Source organism: Thermobia domestica, chromosome 7, assembly GCF_964235325.1.
Source record: "Thermobia domestica chromosome 7, izTheDome1.hap1.1, whole genome shotgun sequence".
NCBI classification, from domain to species: Eukaryota; Metazoa; Arthropoda; class Insecta; order Zygentoma; family Lepismatidae; genus Thermobia; species Thermobia domestica.
In genome coordinates this window covers 199,268,315-199,283,358 of record NC_137460.1, presented here as the reverse complement: position 1 = coordinate 199,283,358, position 15,044 = coordinate 199,268,315, and the positions used below count along the sequence as shown (strand labels likewise).

Below are 15,044 nucleotides of genomic sequence, written 5' to 3'. Positions count from 1 at the left end.
TATTTAGAAATAAATACAGTAAAAAAAAGTGGTTTATTATGGTTTCTTAATTTAGATCCAGTTTCTGTGTACAGATGTATCTTCTGTGTTTCCTTTCGGTTCCAATCACGTGAGTTTATTATTGATATCACTTTTAAAGTGAACATGGTGTAAGTGTTCATTCTCTATTTTGTACAGAGTTTTTCTTCTTTTCTCTTAAAAAAATCTCTTTCATTGGTATACTATCGATTTTATGTTTGAATTGCTCATAGGCTAGAATTTTATGTGGAGCAAAAGAGATATAGAGAGAAATAGGCTATAACAGAAGAAGAGGACGAAAGTTCCTTTGTAATTAATAACTTTTAGCCTTGTACGTTGATCTGTGGTACGTTGTGAGAAGTGTATCGAGTTGTTTATAAGTAATGAAGCTGTTATTTCAGAAGTAGTTAACATAATATAATGTAAAATGAAATATATATAAATTTTATAGTCATCCTACAACAAGAAATGTATGTCTAAGACAATTGTGCGTTGGTAATAGGAATGTAATGGTAGATTTTCGTTGAATAGGGTACAGGTTAAGAACAGCCCATCATAAAAAAAATTGATTTTACGGATATAGTATACGTAAGACCGTCTGAGTTCCAGAAGAAGCTGGACGCTCATACTTTTAGGGATTATTCATTGAGTATCTACGAACTTAGAAAGGGGGTAACAAACCCACTTTCATTTACTTATCCACTGATACGAAAATAAAAAAGAACGTACGTATTTGCCCTTGTACTTTATATGCTATAGCGCATCACATTATATGCAACAAGGATTTTGGTCTGCATCATGATATAAATTTAAAAATATTTAACATTTTTCGAATCGAAATCAACAAAATTTATTCTAGAAAGTAAAAATAGACTGTTGAGCACATATAATGAAGACAACGCAGTGATTTAATTTGGTAACGTATAAATATATAATATGAAGTATCCTCGCGCACGGAAGACAGGGGGTTCTCATGTATACTATTACCGATTTTACGATTAAAATGAATAAGTGCATATGAAAGTGGATTGTCGTAGATATTAATTTCGGGTTAAGTTCCAAAGTTGGGCGTCCGTTTCCAGCAAAAATTTTCAGGTTAAGATATGGATAATTTGGTCGTTTGTGTGCTTGATAATATATGAGTCTTGAAAATCAGTTTATGTGTTACATATAAGCGGTTATAGACATGGGACTATATGACGAGCGGAGGGAACTACTTGGCGCAAGGTAACCGAACAGTTGCATTGTGGGAAAGAAACGAGCATTTATGTTATGTTATCAACATGGTGAGTGTACAAGGGCAATAAACTAGCAGTTTTAACATTTGTGAAGCAATACGTTGATAACGAGCAAAATCTTTTAAAAGCTTGTGAAGAGCACGGATTAATGAACCTAATAACAAATTGCAGAAAGTGTGCAAAGGAGATAACAGCGAAAAAGCATTGGGAAAGTGGACGCCCAACGTCGGAATGAATGCCTTAATTTCCACTGTAGGAGATATCTACATAATGTAAGATACCAGATTTGAATTTTAAAAGTGTAATTTTACTAGTGTCAAACCATTACAATAAGTATAGTAGGGTTAAAGTGAGTAAGTGCAATATCAATCAAATGCTAGTTATCTATCCTTGTTCATTCACATATGGCTACCGTCGGCGTTCCTGCTGTATCGCCGGACCACACAAAAAGAAAAAAGAAAATTAGTTTCTCCTCCAAAATGCTAGGTTGTGACTCTGGCTCACTTCTCAGTGATTATTGTTCGAAATACAGTGTGGACGTATGGCATAAAAACTAGTGCATAAAACAAACCAACGTGTGCTAGCCGGCCACTACAAGCACAAATACTATCTAGCCGAATCAGGGCAGGAGCATAGCAGGGAGTAATGATAGATACGTCCGTAGGGGACGCGTGTCAGCGGCGGTGGATATGCGACCAGGGTTTGCCCAAGTGGGACCAAACCGAAAAAACCCAGTGGGTTTTTCGGGTTGGACCCACCTGAAAAAACCCACCTGGGTTTTTGAGCTTTTTAAAAGTATATTATCGGTACAACTAAGGTGATCACATTGAAAGTGAATTTTATCAGATTTTGGACTTCCTTTGGGCGAATTAGATGCTTTCATGTTAGAGTAGGTAACAACATTTAATGTTAGACCTATATAAAGTTCTGATTGCACTGAATGAATAAAAAAAGCTTATCTTAACTTGATATGATTATAGAACAAATTAATGTATGGATTGTGTTTATAGCCTATTTGAAGTAAAATGTGCAATTTTATATTTTAGGAAATCTTTCCGTGAATAGTGTGCTCGGCGACGCCGTGGGACTTTATCCCTCATACATTTGATGAGTTTAAGGCCATAGGTGCCTGTACCACCAGTAAATATGTAAACACATTAATAAAACTATTAGTATTATTCCATACATTTGATGGTAACACAAGTATTCTTCAGTAAAATTTGGCTTTCCAACAACAGTTTACTTCCGTCATTAGTTGCTACTGTTCAAATAAGCATTCTGTAGAATCAACACCAGCAATAGCGTAAAAATCTTCTCAAAAGGTCTTCCCTAGTAAAATAGTGAAATTGGCTCTTGATCCAAATTGGGTCTCTATTGACCAAAAAGGTTACCCTTGACCTAAAACTGCCTAAAAAAAATTAACCCCCTACCCTTACCGAATTATCGTATCATACATGCTCAAAATTGAATACTTTTAAATTTTGGTGGGGATTAGAAGTTTTACAGATTTTGAAAGTTTCACAGATTGTAAATACTATCTAGATGTAAATATGCAATTTTTCTTTCAAAACCATAGATGCGTATTTTCTTTATTTTTTTGCGTGCTGAAAATTTCAAAACGTAGAAAAGAATTGGAGGGGGGGGGGGACGTCGCTGATTTTTTTGTTTAAAACATTTGTTATACCCTTAGGTACAACATATATTTTTTCGGGGCCTGAAAGTGATGGCAACATTGTCAAAAAGAAATAAAACTGAAAACAAACGTGTTTTTCGCGCAGTTTTCTCAGCATTTTGAGGGCCCCTTCAAACAATCCTTTGCTAAAGTTCACAGTTTTCACTTCTCTTCCGTCCCTTCCGCTTCTGTCATTCTTCGGCTGCTTCGATTGTGTCTATTTCGGAATAGAAACACCAAATATATCTCCGTAACAGTACTTCCACTTCAACCGACTCTTGCACAACAAAGTTACACAGCTCGCGGTAGAGGGCACTACTGATAGAGAGCTTCACTGTGTGCGGCCAGTGAAGCAAGAACTGATAGATACGAGGAGCCGATGCGAAGGTGTGTAACTTCGTTGTGCAAGAGTCGGTTGCAGTGGAAGCACTGTTACATTTGGTGTTTCTATTCCGAAGCGGACACAATCGAAGCAGCCGAAGAACGACAGAATCGGAAAGGACGCAAGAGAAAGGAAAATTGTAAACTCTGGCAAAGGAATCTGCGAAAAACACGTTTGTTTTCAGTTTTATTTCTTTTTGACAATGTTGCCATCACTTTCAGGCCCCGAAAAAATGTATGTTGTATATAAGGGTATAACAAATTCTTTAACCAAAAAATCAGCGACGTCCCCCCCAAAAAATATTTTACATTTTTTTTTTAATATTTTCAACACGCAAAAAAATAAAGAAAATACGCATCGATGGTTTTGAAAAAAATTCACATCTACATCTAGATAGTATCTTCAATGTGAGAAACTTTCAAAATTTTTCGACCACCCCCAGCAAAATTTTAAAATATTCAATGTTGAGCATGTATGATACGATAATTCGGTAAGGGGGTCAATTTTTTAAAGGTAGTTTTAGGTCAAGGGTAACTTTTTTGGGTCAATAGCGACCCAATTTGGATCAAGGGCCGATTTCATTATCTTACTAGGAAATACCCTTTATGAAGCTTAATGCTTGGAATTCCGAAGACTATGTAACCCTATTATTTCAAGTGCTGAATTTAAACTTCCGTACCAGTGGAAGTGTTGATGTACAGTAAAGAAAGTTGCATTTTCGGGGAAAACCCGTCATGATAAAGTTCTCGGGAAATTCCCGCAATTGAACGCACAAAGCATTGGAAAAATCTTTTAGTTTTACGTCCCACAGTTATGCCGGTTAGGCTAAAGGAGACGGTGATTATAAGTAATGAATGAAATGGTGGAATGATGAAAGTGGGAGGAAACGGAAGAACCCCGAGGAAACCCACACACACGATGTTTGTCCACCACAAAGTTCACTTGGCGGGGGCTGGGATCGAACCCGGGACCCCAAGCACCAGAGGTGAACGCTGAGCCACCGTGGCCCACACAAAGCATTGGAAATGAATACTTCAACAATAAAACTATTTATTTTAAGCTGAGTGATATTTAATTTCATTTAAGACATTTACTTTATAATAGAAATTATCTCTGGTAATTGTTTTAAATTGATTTTCGAGAAAGTTGAGTTGAGTTGATTTTAGTTTAGCGTCCCTTTCAGCAGCGACGTTATGTGAGACGTGGACCTACTGTTTAACGTGGAATCCGAACCACATGAACTCCCGCCGGGAATCGAACCCGGGTCTCCCACGCCAAAGACGCGTACGCTAACCGCTTAGCCACGACGGAGCTCCGTTTTCGAGAAAATACCGTCTTGCTAGTGCTAGGAAATTCTGGTAATTGAACGCACGAAGTATCGGAAGTGAACTTCAACAATAAAACCACTTATTTTATAATACATGAATTACATCTTTGTTTTAAATTGATATATTTGGTATTGATACTGTATTTTGCGAAAGTTACTGAGGCTCCTGGAATGATTCGATCTACATTTGTTCGTTTGTCTGCCTGTACCACACACATATTACAGGGTACAACTTTCGGTCTTTTAAGTTTAAATTTTCAGGGTACAAGCACGAGACACACTAAATTTCCTGCATGAATTTTGTCGGCATACCAACGTAAAATTTCAAAATGGCGGCATTTTTTTTTCAAAATAGCGGGTATCCACGCCGCAAAGTAATTTTTGGTCTCTTAAAAAGAAAATTTTATAGTAGAAGCACGAGACACTCTAAATTAGCTATTTATGTATTTTGGCGACGGTCCATCGTAACATTTCAAAATGGCGGCCATTTTTCAATTAGCGTGTATCGACGCTACAGGGTGCATTTTCGGATTTTTAAGTTGAAATTTTGAGGGTATAGAAGCAAGAGGCGTTTTAAATTTGCGGTGTAGATTTTCACGGGGATTCAATATAAAATTCCAAAATGGCGGCCATTTCTTCAAAACAGTAGTGAATTGAAAATTTTTGCAAGTTGCGACAATGACAATCTTGAAATACAAATCACATTTTAACACTTTTACCCCCAAAACATTGAAATATTTCGAAAAAACCCAATTAAACCCGAAAAAACCCAATAAAACCCGAAAGTACCCGAAAAAACCCATATGGGCCCAGGTGGGTTGGGTTTTTTCAAAAATACCCGGGTTTTTTCAAACCCTGTATACGACTAAACGATAATAATGGAAGAACACTTTATGTAATGGGTGACTTAATGTGTTGCACAGCTTTGGGGAGATACTATGTACTATCCAAAAAGGTACCGAAATGTACTAAATTAGGTTAGATTCGATTAGGTTTTGTTAGATGTTCCTCTTCTTTTCTTTAGTTTTAATTCTTTTCCATACTTTCGTCAAACTCTTCGCCTATTTAGTAGACCATGCCTTTCACACGATTTCAATAACTGATACTCCTTACTTTTGCATAACTCGATAAAAGTTAAAGATGATATGTCACAGCATTTTTATACTGCCTTTGCCATGAATCATAAGAAGTGTACCTCTCCGGCAAATAGTCCTTTCCGCCTTCTTATATAGTACCGCGTACAACATCAGAAAAACTAACAACATTTCCCTCACCTGACTTGCACTCACTCTTCCTCACAAACGAAAATAAATTCTCCAATTCATCTGGTAACTTTTCTAAAATTGGTTCGGCGATATAGCAGTCAACCCCAACCGTCTGTCGCTAACGCAGTTGCTGCCTACGGACTCATTCCGGCGCTCCTGCCCTGACTCCATTAGAGAGCACTGTCACCTAGCTGAGGTTGATATGTGTTCCTTGTTACATTAAGTGTTCGTTAACATATCCTCGTTTATGTGCATACCCTTCGCTGATGCGCGTACTCTAGTGACGCGCTTCTGCCCTGACTCGGCTGAATAGTACACTAGTTGGTTCGGCTAGTATACCAAATTGCATTTAGACAACCAGTAAAACATATATCAAGATGTATAACTTCCAGGAATGGTTAGGCAACCGTAACGTCATTTCAGATATGGTGCTTTTATAACGAACACCTGTTGGAAAAAAATCAGTGCCAGTTTGACAATAATCAAGACAGCCCCGAAATAAAGTGGGACTCACAAGTTCTGGATGTGTAAACACAATTTCTTAATTTTGGAATGAATTATAGGGAAATTAAAGTGGTACTTGAACAAGAAAGTCACATACGCAAAAGAGAAAATTTCCCTTTTTTTAAAAAGCATTTCTTTTGAAGAACCTGGCTTTTTTAATTGAAAGAAATCTGTCTCAAAGAGGCCGACTTTTTTTTGCATCTCTATCATATTTATTGTACTGCGAATTCAGTTTAAGATAAATTAGTTCAAAATTGAAACGTTAAGAATTTAAAATATTTAATGATCATAATATATAATAAATTGCTCTGGATATTTGTGCAGTAGGCAAACATACTTCATGTTATTGAGTGACTGACGCAGTTTATTAGTAGCAAGTCAATTTAAAGTTGTTTTTCAAGGGTTGTATTTCGGATTTGTAAAGAAAAAGTTTTGGATTATGTTCTCATCTATGATTGTAGCAATGTACAGGGTGTTAATGAACTATACCGACAAACTGTAAGAGGTGATTCCTCACATGAAAATGAGAGAAAAAGTTCATATGGACCTATGGCGAAAAGTGCATAGTTTAGGAGCTAGGGCTGTCCAAAATCGCGAAAAGGCTAAATTTCAATAGGCCCTATTTCGAATTCCAGAAACTGTGGATGGTGGTTCTTATTAGCGTAAAGGAGGCCATGCATACACAATCTAAAAGTGCATATTTCATCAATTGTCGATAGGTGTAGAGGGTATTCTTTTACAAGGTGTAATTCTCAGATATGTTTTCAATAGAGTTTTTAGATATACCCCGATTTCAAAGAAGGGTCCAAGGTAGGCAGGAGGTAAACCTTGACAACAATTGGCATCGAATGCTTTGGAGGGAAGGCGGAAGTGTTAAGAACCGGCAGCTCCATGTTTTTTTTTTGTGTCCGGAATAACGTGTGATGGTATGTATTTCGTCACAGGATATTTCAGTATTTCTTAACTTATAAGAGTGAAAGAAAATATCGCACCATGCCTTTTCCCGAGTACCAAAAACTGCTGCTGACGATCTTTAACAGTTCAGACATCACGCCAAAGGATTCCGTGTCAATTGGTATAAAGAGTTATCGTTTTCCTACTTTGAACCAATCACAAAATCAGAGCATGTCTCAAAATTCGGTTGATGGCATGTCGGGGAATTTCACCCTGCAGGGAATAAACTGTTCACCTATTGAACATTAATGAAATAGGCGTTTTTGGATTGCGTATGCATGACTTCCTTTATGCTGATAAGGACCACCAACCACAGTCTCTCGAATTCGAAATAGGGCCTGTTGAAATTTGTTTTTCTCGCGATTTTGGACAGCCCTAGCTCTGAAACTATGCACTTTTCGCCATAGGTCCATATGAACTTTTTGTCTTATTTTGATGTGAGGATCACCTGTAACAGTTTGTCAGTATAGTTCATGAACACCCTGTATAGGTATATTTGGATCTATATATAGTTTGATGTTTTAAATGTTTCTAGTGTATTCTTTTCATTTATCTTGCTAGGAAGTATAATGGTTTAATTAAGCGAAAATAATAATGGAAAACTCTGATAAAGATGATGATAGTACCTCTGAATTGGAAGTCATTACTCTTACATGCTCGTCCTCTACAGACACGAAGTTTGATGATGATGATGGTGATTGTGATTCTTCAACATCTGATTACATATCAACTTCATTTTTAGTGGAAGATGTTGAAGTCATTTCCATTCAGAATCAAAGATCTAACTCCTCTGTTAATGAATCTCTTGGCATGATTGATAGTAGATATGCAGACGACAAGTTAATAACTACTAGCGACGGAGTGTTTGGTGAAGTTGGGAAAGGTTCTCCGATTGAAGTATTTGAACATGTAAACGTAAAAGAACAGAACAATTTGGGGTGTGTGCTATCAAAATATGAAGAGAATGAGAAGATAACCAGCGAACATGGCCGTATGCAAGTAACAAATGAAGTGGCTGAGGCAGAAGTGTAAGTTTTTAAATCAGTGCATTATTTAAACGAGAGTTCAAGGTTTTGAATTTGATTAATTTTTCTAATCATGTAACTTGATTTATGATCGAAGAAATTCAAAGTGTTTCGAGCACATAGTAAGTAAAACCTTTAACCTAATTCTATCGCTAGAATAAAGCATACAATCCTAAACAAATAAACTTTTATGAGTTAGTGGTACTGCTACTATTACTGTCACAGCTTGTGATACGGTACTACTGGCGCAAGTAATATTGGTCAGGTGGAAAAATTACCATCAGTGCCTTAATTTTGAAAAGTAGAAAAGTAAAGAACACGAATAATTCTTGAACTACGAAGGAAAATAGTATTGTGGTTCTACTCTGTATACACTCTTTGGGAAAAGCTCTAATATTCTTCGCCACCTTTTGCCTTCCCACTGGTATAGTAGTTAGCACGGGCGTCTTTGATGCACTGGATTCCACTTTCGGTTGGAACATAAAATATCTAGAGCTGAGTTGAGGATCCGTTTCCTTGTTATGCTATTTCGTCATTCATTCCATCCTACCGAGATCCTTTATTTTTTATTTTCGCCTTCGAATATTCGTCAGAACATTTTTGCGGGGATTCTGAAATAAATAGCAATATATTTAGGTTTTTCAGCTTCATTAATGGATTTTTTTTACATGCTTTCATAGTTACCATAACTTGCGTGTTCTCCATGAGAATAAGGCTAATCACGACACCAGTGATACAAGGAAGTGTCAAAAGGATATCTGTATATATTTTAGTGCGAAAGAAGTGGTGGAAAATCTTCGAAAATGAAATTAAATCTTTCAGTTTAACGTCCCACGATTATGCCCTTTTGGTTAAGGGAGACGGATGATGAGGGCAAGTGAATGATGGTGGAAGAATTGGTGGAACGAAAATGAGAGAAAACGGGCGTACTTCGAGAAAACTCATGAACATCATGTTGTCTACCACAAATTTGCTTGGTTGGGAATAAAACCAGAGACCTCACCCACCAGAGGTAAGCTCTCTACCGTTGACTCACTAACCATGCTCCGAAACATTTTGGAAGAGGTGATTATTAAAGCGGGCCAAAGAGATATTCAAATCTTGAGTTTATTCTTATAGATGACAGTGTATGCCATCTACTCAGTTTTGTAAGACCGTGCAGGTGTCGTAAACTGTGATCTACAAGAATCAACTCGAGAATTGAGAATTCCCTTGGCCTGCTTTAATAATTATCTATTTCAGATTTTTTCCTTGCACTAAATTACATACAGATATCCTTTTGGAACAATGATGATAACCTCATGAGTATTGTTCTTCCATCCTAATTGTAACATACCCCTTCCAAAATCTTAGGTTTTAATTTAAGTAAGGAGAGGTAGCTGGAAATTGTCAAGATCCTGCTTGTAAAGGTACCATGTGCTTATTAATGTCCACGGCAATATTTGTGGATAGTTGGGCTTAATAGCAGAACACGTGACTTCCGGAGCATGACATTTCTTAATATGAAATTTCTTTATCAATATGAAATGTCATACTCACGTTTAAGCTAAAAGCGCTGTTTGTTTAGAAAAAAAGATGGTTCCTGGGTTTTTACTTTTCCGGGTAGTGAGTGCATAAATTGATTTAAATGAACGTATTTGTTGTTCCACACTAAATAAGAAACACAAATCATACCGTTTTTTACATGTGATAAAACATGTGTGAATATGAGGGATGTCGGATGAATTCAAAACTAGAGATACGCATTTGGTGAAACGTCTGTAGAACATTGTAGCACTGTACATTGTCAAAGAAAGAAAACACTGCATCTTACTTGTCAGGGCACTTTAAGTGAATCGGTTTGTTGCAGGCGTTCCATCAGGTTTAAACAATAGCCTGCTTTAATGGTAAGTTCTTTGGGCAGGAAATCATCCATAAAGTGAACCTTGTGCGTCCCAGAAATCATACGTTATCACTTTCCCTAGGGAAGTTTCACAGCAAGAATTTGTTAGCGGAGGAAATGTGGAATGTTTCCACTCCTGGCTGCTGTTTTAGCTCTGAGTCAAACTGATGACACCATGTCTCATCATAAGCCACAAATCTGCTCAGTAAATCTTTATGGCTGTAGACATGCACTGCAAATTTGCTTTCGAGGGAAGCAAGCACTCTTTCGAGTTTTTGGTAAGCTGTTACATTTTTGCCCAATGCTCATTCATTTTGTGCATCTGCAGATGATCGATAATGATAGCATGTACGCGCTGCTTAGAAACGCCTAGACGTATTGCAATAGTTAACTGAAGGACTGTTGTCCACGATTCATTTCATTCATTACCATTTACAGTTGCATAGGATGGGGTATTATCTTGCAAGTAGTTTTCCATGTAAATTCAACATTAAAAGCTACAGTATTTTTTTTTCACGCATTAAATGTAAAATTTAGACAATATTCACCTCCTCCTCAGAAAAATAATCTAACTCTGCTAAATTGTTAGGAAGGTCTTAACAACAATTAGGTGGTCCCATGTCAAAACGACTAACTACATTTTTGATGAAATTGAGATAGAGTAACATTTTGTAAACTGAAAGTTTTATCATGCCAGAATGAACCAAGTCTGTAGCTTCTTTAGTTTGCCAAGGGATGAAGTAAGTTGTTGTGATGAGTGGATTCTATGGAGAGTGGTAAATTTTTCAGTTCGCAACACGAAGGGCACTCTATTTAAATTTCATCAAAAATGTAGTTAGTCCGTTTTGGCATGGGACCACCCAATTATTGTATAGATTGTTTATTTTATCTTTCTTTTCACGGATAAATTAATTGTTGTTGAATACTAGGTAAAGGCAGTAAGTTTGTTATCGCAAGATCTGCCTGTAGAGGGTCCAAACCCTTCTCTCGGCATGGATATTATGTTTGTCCTTTTATGATAATCTTTTATTTTTTATGTCCTTTAGTCTAAAGAGCAGAACTATAGGGCATAGAACTTACTGTACGAGGCGCGCCTAGAAAATAAGTTTCCCGATGGTGATAAACACAAAGAAAACGCAGTGATTTTGAAACATTTATTGCCACAAATACAGCGCAGATGACACTACTTTTCAACGTATTCACTATCAAAATTCAGATACTTGTCGGAGCGTAAAAGTCAGGTGGTTGGAGTGGATGCAGTGTATGACAACTGTCTTCAATTGTTCATCATTATCAACATTCTTTGCCAGACAGGAATTTCTTTCAGTGTAAGAAGACATGAAAATCACTCGGAACAAGATCCAGTCTGTACGGTGGATGGCCAACCGGTCCATGTAGAACGATTGCAGAAAATCTGTTTACATCTGCTGTATAGCCCGGCTCTTGCTCCAAGCGATTTTTATGTCTTCTTGCACCTCAAGAAGTTCATATCCAGTAAGGATTTTCATAGGATGAACAATTGCAGGTTGTTGTCACTGATTCTACTTCCAAGTGGTTGATATTCACGATACCGAAATGCAAAAGTTGATATCACGAAATGACAAGTGTCAGAATTCTGGTGCAGAATATGTTGAAAAGTAGTGTCACCTGTGCTGAATTCGTGGAAACATAAATTCTGTTTCCTTTGTGTTTTCTTCCTAGGGAAGCTTATCTTCTGGATGCACTTCGTGCAGATAAAATGAATTCGAACTTATGATTGTTCTGGATAGCATGCTAAATAAATCAACTGGTGCACATTTACAAACTCAAATCAAGTAATGAAACAGCGTATAAAATAATTGAGATTTTACCTCTATAGAAAAAAAATATATACAGGGTGGGGCAAATAAAAGTGGCCTGGAGAACAGACTTTCAGGGTACAGAGAAACACAGCAAAAGAAAGGAAATAGTTCGCTAACCTGCTTATAGCAAATGTTGAAAGTGACCACCATCCATTTCTTGGCACTTTTGGGCCCTGGTCAGCAAGTTGCAGAAGGCAGATTGAAGCTGAGTTGCTGGAATTGCTGCAATCTCATAAGAAACGTTCTGCTGCAGTTCTTGAAGACTATGTGGACTGTTGCGATACACCTTACATTTGAGGTTTCCCCACAAACAGTAATCACAGACAGACAGGTCAGGTGGCAGGGGTGGCCAGCTAGGTAACTTTGCACAAGTAACACCCTCTGCTGCACTGGGAGTGCTATCTTCACCTGTGCACTGCTCAACTCACACTGTCACAGCTTGCAGTAAGATTTGAACCAGTGGTGTGCGCGTCACGTGATGTTTCCATGCATGCATCCGGACCAATTTTTTTTGCCCTACCCTGTATAAGGAATTGAATTTTGATTAACCAAAGAGTCCCGTAGGCTCTGTTACTATTACTCTATGCTTAAGCTAAAAGTATTAATAAGTTTGTGAAAGTGAGCCTGAAAATTCTAGCAAAAGTATATTGCTCAATATTTAATTTTAGTAGTGCGTCAAATGTAACTCGAAACTGCAAGAGGTTTGAGTTATTGAATATATATATGTATATATTTATACCTTAACATGATAAACTTCAGAAGTTTGTAGAATGCTTGTTTCTGAAACGGACGATGTCCTTTCTTTCAGGTCTGCCTCTCTTCTGAATCAAATACAACTCTCTGCAGAATTTAGTGTTGAAAAGAATTTAAGAAGTATAGAGGATTTTAAGTGCCGAAACCTCCTTAAAAGGTACTCCAATAGCAAAAAGTGTGACGAAATGTTTCCTGGACTGCTAGAAGAAAATAATAATACAAAGTTTATGTGTAATGTTTGTAAGAAATTTTACAATGATGTCTCAACTTTGAAACGGCATGAAAGGGTTGTTCATAGAAGAGACCGAATATTTAAGTGTGATCTTTGTTACAAAGAATTCTACCTTAAAGGTAATTTAGCTACACACATTCGTGTTCACACTGGTGAGAAAATAAAGTGTACTCATTGCGATAGGACGTACTCAGATTCGTCCTCCTTGCGGTTACACTTAAAAAACGTTTTTGGAGACAAAAGACACAAGTGCCCATTTTGCGGTAAATCGTTTTTAAGAAGATGTCAATTGTTGAGGCATTTAGCTGTAGAGACAAGCGAGTCAAAATCAAAATTTGCTTGCAGTTATTGTGGAAAATTGTTTGCTGATAAAATGTATTTAGAATATCATATTAAACGACATGTTGGCGATACACCATTCAGTTGCGATTCTTGCCCGAAGAAATATTCAGATCCAAGGTCTCTGGATCGACACATGAAAGTATATCACAAGAGATATAAGTGTGAGCAATGTGGTGACAAGATTGTAGGTAAAATTAAATATAAGAAACATATAGTTTCTCATATGAGCAATCCGTGGTTTGTTTGTGATTATTGTGGCATGACCTTCACCCATAGTGATATATATGAAGAACATGTGTCTCAACACACAAACAAGCGCTACGTATGTAATCGTTGTTGCAGGTCATTTATTCATAAAAGTAGTTTTAAGAAACATTGGAGATTAAAACATCCCGATCAGATGATACCAGAATTTGATGTGGAAATTTGTGAACACTGTGGAAAGAGTTTTTCAGATTTGGTTTACTTCGAAAAACATGTTGCTTCTCATAAAGAAGGGAGGTCTTATGTTTGTTCTCTGTGTGGACGTTCGTACGTATTTAAGAGTGGTTTATGTAGACATATGAGGGATTCACATCAAAAAAACAATAATGCAAATTCTATCTTTGTGTCATGTAAATATTGCGGAGAGAAATTCACAGATAAAACTGGATTACGGCAACATATTCATGCTCATCCAGAAAGACGTAGTTACATATGTCACATATGCGGTAAGTGTTACATTGGAAATAAGTGCTTACAGAAACACATGAAGAAAGCTCATGAAAATGGATCATCTAAAATAAAAGAAAGAATAGCGAGCGAAACTGAAAGGAAAATAGCGCAGTGGATCTATATCACAAAACTCAAAAGAACTAAAAATTCAATGCGTTATCTTTGTAAGTGTGGAAATTCCTATAATAATAAAATTCAGCTATGGCTCCATGTACAAAAAGAACACAAAATACCTGATACTTCAGTTCTAAGCAAGTCTTCAAAAATTCAGCTGGAATGCAATAATGTAGAGGAAATATAAATGTAGAGTTTGATGATTCCACAACATTTCGTTTGTATATGTATGTTTATAATTTATTTTCTACACTTGAAATTCGAGCTATTAAATTTATTCCATCTATTTTATAGAAAATTCTTTATACTGTAGTATTTGTTTTTACTAACTTTAATCATGTTAAAATATTTGTCACTTCTTCGTATAATACTTTCATTTCTATACCGTAGCCGTTGTGCAAGGTGACACAATGGGATCTGTGTAGAAATATTTTACATTTTTTGATGCATCTTTAGTAAAGCTTAGAGCGATCATTATTCGTTATATTCTATTCAGAGATAGTGTGAATTATATCAAGCAATGGTTCTTTTTATTTTTGACGGAGTACTTTTAAAGAGTAAAGAAAATTTACTGTGGGCAGCCGTAAATTAGTCCACAAATAGCATTTTTAGGTTTTACAAATAACTAAAAAGGCTAGTACTTGGTAACAAATGGATCTTTCTTTGCACTTTAGACATTTTTGTTTGTTAACAAAATTTCATGAACAACTGTTAAATCCATTTTGCACTGAATATATTAACAAGAGAAAACAAGAAAATCTGTGGAAAAAGATAAGCTATA

At 36.6% G+C, this 15,044-nt stretch overlaps 1 protein-coding gene across 3 annotated transcripts; it reads left to right on the top strand.

The window, feature by feature from the left end:
- The first annotated feature begins 236 nt into the window (after positions 1–236).
- LOC145690634 (uncharacterized) lies at positions 237–14,549 on the top strand. Of its 3 annotated transcripts, none has more exons than XM_081765713.1 (3): positions 237–364; positions 7,922–8,388; positions 12,917–14,549. In XM_081765713.1, exons 2-3 carry the CDS (start codon positions 7,955–7,957, stop codon positions 14,448–14,450), a joined length of 1,968 nt encoding a protein of 655 aa, XP_081621839.1. In that variant the 5' UTR covers positions 237–364; positions 7,922–7,954; the 3' UTR covers positions 14,451–14,549. The 3 variants fall into 3 exon arrangements, with proteins under 3 accessions (XP_081621839.1, XP_081621840.1, XP_081621838.1); XM_081765714.1 differs by having other exon boundaries at positions 321–349; XM_081765712.1 differs by having other exon boundaries at positions 353–488.
- The last annotated feature ends 495 nt before the right edge of the window (positions 14,550–15,044 follow it).

Coding starts and splice junctions, on each gene's coding strand:
- LOC145690634 (XM_081765713.1), top strand. CDS start 7,955: ATGGAAAACTCTGATAAAGATGATGATAGTACCTCTGAATTGGAAGTC. Junction 8,389..12,916: donor GAAGTGGCTGAGGCAGAAGT/GTAAGTTTTTAA, acceptor CCTTTCTTTCAG/GTCTGCCTCTCTTCTGAATC.